At 35.5% G+C, this 6,000-nt stretch overlaps 1 protein-coding gene across 1 annotated transcript in view; it reads left to right on the plus strand.

Annotated features, from left to right (window-relative positions):
* ILA (putative protein kinase regulator ILITHYIA) overlaps positions 1–6,000 on the plus strand; it is a 53,609-nt gene extending 47,609 nt beyond the window's left edge. The window contains exons 52-60 of the mRNA XM_082870507.1: positions 996–1,108; positions 1,441–1,599; positions 1,836–1,932; positions 2,014–2,196; positions 2,867–3,058; positions 3,139–3,318; positions 3,427–3,559; positions 3,770–3,848; positions 5,617–6,000. Coding sequence (XP_082726633.1) covers positions 996–1,108; positions 1,441–1,599; positions 1,836–1,932; positions 2,014–2,196; positions 2,867–3,058; positions 3,139–3,318; positions 3,427–3,559; positions 3,770–3,848; positions 5,617–5,659 — 1,179 coding nt within the window. The 3' untranslated portion in view covers positions 5,660–6,000. The remainder of the gene's footprint in view (positions 1–995; positions 1,109–1,440; positions 1,600–1,835; positions 1,933–2,013; positions 2,197–2,866; positions 3,059–3,138; positions 3,319–3,426; positions 3,560–3,769; positions 3,849–5,616) is intronic.

Here is a 6,000-nt window from a genome sequence, read left to right on the forward strand (position 1 = left end):
GGAGAGAATGCGCTGATCTTCGCGCACACTAGTCCCTCCAACACAAGCATGAACCTTCACACTTTGCTGGGCAAGTTCAAGAGTGGGTGGAAGAACCAAAGCTTGGCACTCAACCAAGCTATAATCTAGCTGCTGCAGAATTCCAGAGCAGAATGTTGCAGTGTTTCCAGTTCCAGACTGTCTCGTCATATGAGGTGAAGAATTCTTCTCCATCAGCCTCACACATGACTACAGTTGCACAAATCTTTGTTGATTTTATCAGCGGAATAGGTTGAGGTCCGGCGGGCAGCTAAGGTGAGGTTGCCGCCCGCCGGGGAAGCGAAAATACTAGGTTTTAAACCAGCTCTGATACCATGTAAGAAATAATGTATAGAGAAAGAGAGAGAATAAATTGTATGTATTATTATTGATTGATATATTGATGTCTATTACAATGATTCATGATTCCTATATATAGAAGAGGGTGAGTGTGTAGTAGGTAAGGAGTAGGTGAAGTGGAGATGGTAGTGGTGTAGTGGGTTAGGTTTAGTGGAGTAGGTGAGGTGGTAGTGGTGTAGTGGGTTAGGTTTAGTGGAGTAGGTGAGGTGGTAGTGGTGTAGTGGGTTAGGTTTAGTGGAGTAGGTTTAAGTGGGTGAAGTAGGTGGAGAGTAGGTGGATTTTAACAGGATGGTAGATGAGATATGGGATTATCAGCTGGGTTATACTTGCTCTTATTTTAAAGTATAATCTGTGGCTATTTGGTGAAATTGAAAATTTGCCATTGATTATTTAGTGGTGTGTTAATTGTGTTAGAGACAGTTGATGAACTATTTAGTTTGAAAGAATAGAAGTACGCAAAAAAAACAAAAAAGAAAAAAAAGGGAAAATTATTAATAATTGTGATGTCACATCGTATCTATCTTGGTAAATGTAGACATAATTATGTATACACCTTGCCTTGTCATGCCTATATCTTATTCTCTATTGTGGATTTTGACTTGCTTTCACATCTCTAGGGTCTTATAAGTGGATCAGCAGAACTGAGGGAGCAGGCTGCTCAGGGTCTTGGGGAATTGATTGAAGTGACAAGTGAACAAGCCCTCAAGGAGTTTGTTATCTCTATTACAGGGTATTTATGGAGACTTATTAGTATATGCGAGTTGTAGCTCAATATTTTCAGTCAGATAATAGAACCACCTGCTTGTGAACCTAGTTTAAATCATCCAACTGAAGAATTTTAATCCCAAAGAGCAACAGAAGATATTGGTGAACAATAAGCTTGAGATGGTTTCAGGATTCTACGTATATTCAAATCATGAATCGAAAAATTTGGCACATGCTATTAAAAATGACGCCGAATCAGAAGATTTGAAAATAAATATAAAAAATTGTTGAACCTTGGAATTCTTTTCGATAGCTTATCCATGCTGACTTTGGTGTTGATGTTTTCTTTTATTACAGGCCTCTGATCCGGATAATAGGTGATCGGTTCCCTTGGCAGGTGAAGAGTGCGATTTTGTCAACTTTGACCATCATGATACGGAAGGGTGGGATGGCCCTGAAACCTTTTCTTCCACAGCTTCAAACAACATTTATCAAGTGTCTGCAGGATAATACAAGGTTGGTTTGAATTTTTCTTTCCAGCCTATTTGGACAATCGGAAGGGACTTTAATGTGTTGTAAACAATTATCTTATTAAACATAAAATTGTTAAATTCGTTATTTTTAGACTACTCATGATAACTTTTGTTTGTTTAGTTGGTTTATTTGACCAACTTTTATCAATTGTTTGTAAGTGGCACAGCTTGCATGCTCTTTTACCTCCTATTCTTATGAGATATGGAACTATAATACAGGACTGTTCGCTCGAGTGCTGCCCTCGCACTTGGGAAGCTTAGTGCACTCAGTACTAGGGTTGATCCTTTAGTCGGTGATCTTATCACCAGTTTGCAGGTGATACTTGTTATCTTGTATCATTCGTTGCTATTTTGTTTTTGAGTCGGATATTTTAACAATTCAGATATCAACTATCAGGTATCAGATGGTGGTGTCCGCGAGGCCATTTTGACTGCTTTAAAGGGTGTCCTCAAGCATGCTGGTAAAAGTGTGAGCAGTAGTGTTAGAATTCGTGTCTACACTCTTTTGAAGGATTTAATATATAATGATGATGACCAAATTCGAGCTTCTGCTTCAAGTATATTGGGCATCATTTCACAGGTTTGTGTAAATTGCAAAGAACTCTTATACATGTTCACTGTGACAATGTTCTGACTTTCGTTCAAGTACAAGGTTCACATATTTACATTGAGTAATGCTACAAACACTAATTAGTATATTAACTAACACAATAACTAAGGCCTCGTTTGGGAACTTTCCATTCTAGCAAAAAAACCAAAAAGTTACTAAATTAGCCAAAAAGCCAACAACTCATACCAAAAAGTCAAAGATTCTATTTTCTCTCTATTTTTTGCACATCTTTTCGTAAAAAGCCAAAAAGTCATCCCAAACATACTAGTTTTTTTTAGCTCATATTTTAGCCAAATAGCCAAAAAGTTACTAAATTAGCCTGTTCCCAAACGAGGCCTAAGACACAAAGCATGCATGTGGGTTCCACCACTTTGTCCTACCTAATATTGTATTTAATTGGTGCGTTAGTTGGTACATTAATTAGTGTTCCTATCATTATTGATTTACATTGGGTTGTGTTGTTCCTATGTTTGGCCATGAATTAAATATTACCAATAAGACCACTTCCTGAGATCAATTGCATTTTCATGATCCCAGTGCCTTTCTCAAATTTATATTGGAGAATACGGGTTTTAACTATTTTTTTGATTTGGTTTTTTTTATTTATTTCTAACGTAACTCTAAATTCATGATATTGCAGTACATGGAAGATGGTCAAATCTCTGAGCTACTTGAGGAACTCTTAAGTTCAGCCTCGTCTAGCTGGTTTGCTAGGCACGGCTCAGTACTTACAATCTCTTCCATGCTCAGGCATAATCCTTCAATTATTTGTGCATCTCCTATGTTCTCAGCTGTTCAAAACTCCCTTAAAGATTTCTTGAAAGATGAGAAGGTATTACATTCTTTTCAAAATGAAATTTTGTGTGTGGTTTTCTTAGTATTATTTGGGTTCTGACAATCTTTCTTATATAGTTCCCTGTTCGTGAAACATCAACGAAAGCGTTAGGAAGGCTTCTACTTCATCAAATTAAGAGTGAACCCTTGAACACAACTGCACATTTGGAAACTCTTACGTCCTTGGTATTAGCCATGCAGGATGACTCTAGTGAAGTCAGAAGAAGAGCATTATCTGCACTAAAAGCAGTTGCAAAAGTACATTCTTGACCGTTTGCATTTTATGTATATAATAATGTACCCCGTATTTCCTGAATCTTATTAAAGAATGAAGAGGTCTTTTTAACATTGGAGTTATATGGGCAGGCTAATCCTACAGTTGTTACGAGCAATTTTGCAACATTCGGGCCAGCACTTGCTGAGTGTTTGAAGGATGGAAGTACTCCTGTGAGACTTGCTGCCGAAAGATGTGCATTGCACTGCTTTCAATTGACCAGGGGTATTTACTTTTGCTGTCATTTTTTTATTTTTATTTTTATGTCAACTCTTATCTATTTGTTGTCTACATTAATATGAACTTTTTAACTATTGATTTGACCATTTCAATTTTCACTTTATACCTCATTGTACTCAACACCTGTAATTCAAACTCCTAAATTGGAACATAGAGTAGATTTCAACTCTTTGTTTTCCCCAATCTGTTTTCCAGGTACAGAAAACATTCAAGCTGCACAAAAATTCATCACAGGCTTGGATGCCAGACGAATATCAAAGCTTCCTGAACACAGGTATATCCATCAATCATTTCCTCTCTTTTCATTTTCTTGCTTCACATTTACGTTAAGGTTTATAAACTTTAAATGCTTTTCAACTGCCAAAAACATCAGTTGTATCAGTTTTTACCTTTCATGTTTTCTTTTTTCTCGCCCATCAGATGTTTTCTTCAGCTTGATCAATATATAATTTATATGCAGCACAGGCATCTCGTTGTGTTTTTAGTTCATGTTTCTAATAAAATTTATTTATATTGTTTTGATATGAAATGAAAAAAAGGCCATTGGAATTTGGAGCTACTCTTCAGAAAAAAAAAAATAAATAAATAAAATGAAAAGAAGTAATAACTGGAGCTGAAACCATATGAAAATCTAAGGCTCTGTTTGTTTAGGTTTTCAAACTAGTTTTCTACACCAGAGTTTGAATATGATGTTTGTTTAGTGTTTTAGAATCACGTTTCGAAAGCTCTGCGGAGAGCTCTGTCTCAGCCGCTTTCTCAGCCGTGCTTTTCAGAATTTTTTTTTGAAAATTTTGCTTAACGGGACGTCCGGCCGGTTGACCGGAATAGTTATTTTTTATTTTTTTATTTTTTGCAATTGATATATTAATTTTTATATAATCGAAAAAAATATTTTCTGAAATTTTTACAATTTTTTATGTGCTTTAAAATAATTTTGAGTTGTATGTGTAGTTATGAGTTGTAAATTTTTGTATCAAATATCAAATGTCACATCAACAATTCCCCACTCAAATCAAAACTCTTTTCAAAACTCTTTACCAAACAAATTTTCTACACTCAGATCACAATTCCAAACCCCACAAACTCAAAATACAATTCATACTCTCAAATCATAATTACAAAACACAACCAAACGTAGGCTAATTCTTCTGCTTACTGGTTGCGTCTGATAGTCCATTTTGGTTAAAGAACTGCAAAACAATCTTTGAAGACTTCAGAGAGTTAAAATATGAAAATCCTTCTAAAACTGCATAATAATAATGCATTAGGAAAATAATTATCTGACAGGGTTTAAATTAAATATGTGATAAGTACAAGAAACCTCTGAGAGTTTGGGAGGTAAAAATCGAATCAAATGATACGATGCAGCAGCAGGAGAAGGGTATAGCAAAGTGTTTATGATTTGTATGTCAGATTCTCTCCGATAAATTCCTGCTGCTGTGATTAGATGAGTTTCTTCTCTAGGCAAAGATTTTAAAGTAGGAAAGTGACAAGGAAAATTAGTCACTTTTTTCTCCTTTATACCTAAGAACATTCTAGACCTAATAGGAGAAGTCCAGAACCTTACAAATTTTACTAAATGAGAGTTTAATTTTCAGTATTTTGCATCACCCAAACCCTACCCGTTTGTGCTATGATTGATCCTTTTTACCTTTTGGCGCTTGAATTAAAAATCTCACAATCCTTGAATAGTTTGTCTGGAGCATTCCAGTCCTGGGTCTCTGCAAATCCAGTGTACCACTGCATCTAAACTAAACACAAGCTAACCCCAACCCTTTTCAATCCCAAGGCTATATAGCCATTGTTCTGCTTTCTAAGATCATCACTTGGTATTTGCAAATTGACGTTTATACAAAAAACACATCCACAATAATGTGTATTTTTGAAATTATGAAGAGGACCACAAAAAGCCACATCATTTTGTATAGAAATTTTGTTTGTAGATCAGAACTCTTGTTTGTTTGTATGCTCACATAGAGATTCTTTGTGGATTCATTGTTTGGTTACTTAATCCATTTATGGAATATTATATGTAAATGCAGTGATGATAGTGAAGACAGTGAAGACGACTTGTCGAGTGGCTGATAAATTGGTGGTTTCATGATTGGTGCCTTTTTTGCTTTCTACCACCACGATGGAATTTTTCTTCAGTTGACAACGCTCAAGAATTCGCTGCCAAAGTTTTTTGTGGTAGTTTGGCTACTTAATAGGAAATGGTGTTGTACAGGGATGGAAGAGGATTATTCCCAATTTTTCTTAACGGGTCTTCCATTTAATGTCAATGTAATTGTTATATCGGAACAAGAAATATATTTGATATGTGAAAGACAGAAAACTGTCTAATTTTTGTATGATTTTTGTCGGATGCTGTTGGATTACAGGAAACTTGCAAATAAAGATCAAAATCACCTCAGAGTTTGTTTCAA

This window comes from Camellia sinensis, chromosome 1, assembly GCF_055761805.1.
Source record: "Camellia sinensis isolate YWXY chromosome 1, ASM5576180v1, whole genome shotgun sequence".
In the NCBI taxonomy this organism is placed as follows: Eukaryota; Viridiplantae; Streptophyta; class Magnoliopsida; order Ericales; family Theaceae; genus Camellia; species Camellia sinensis.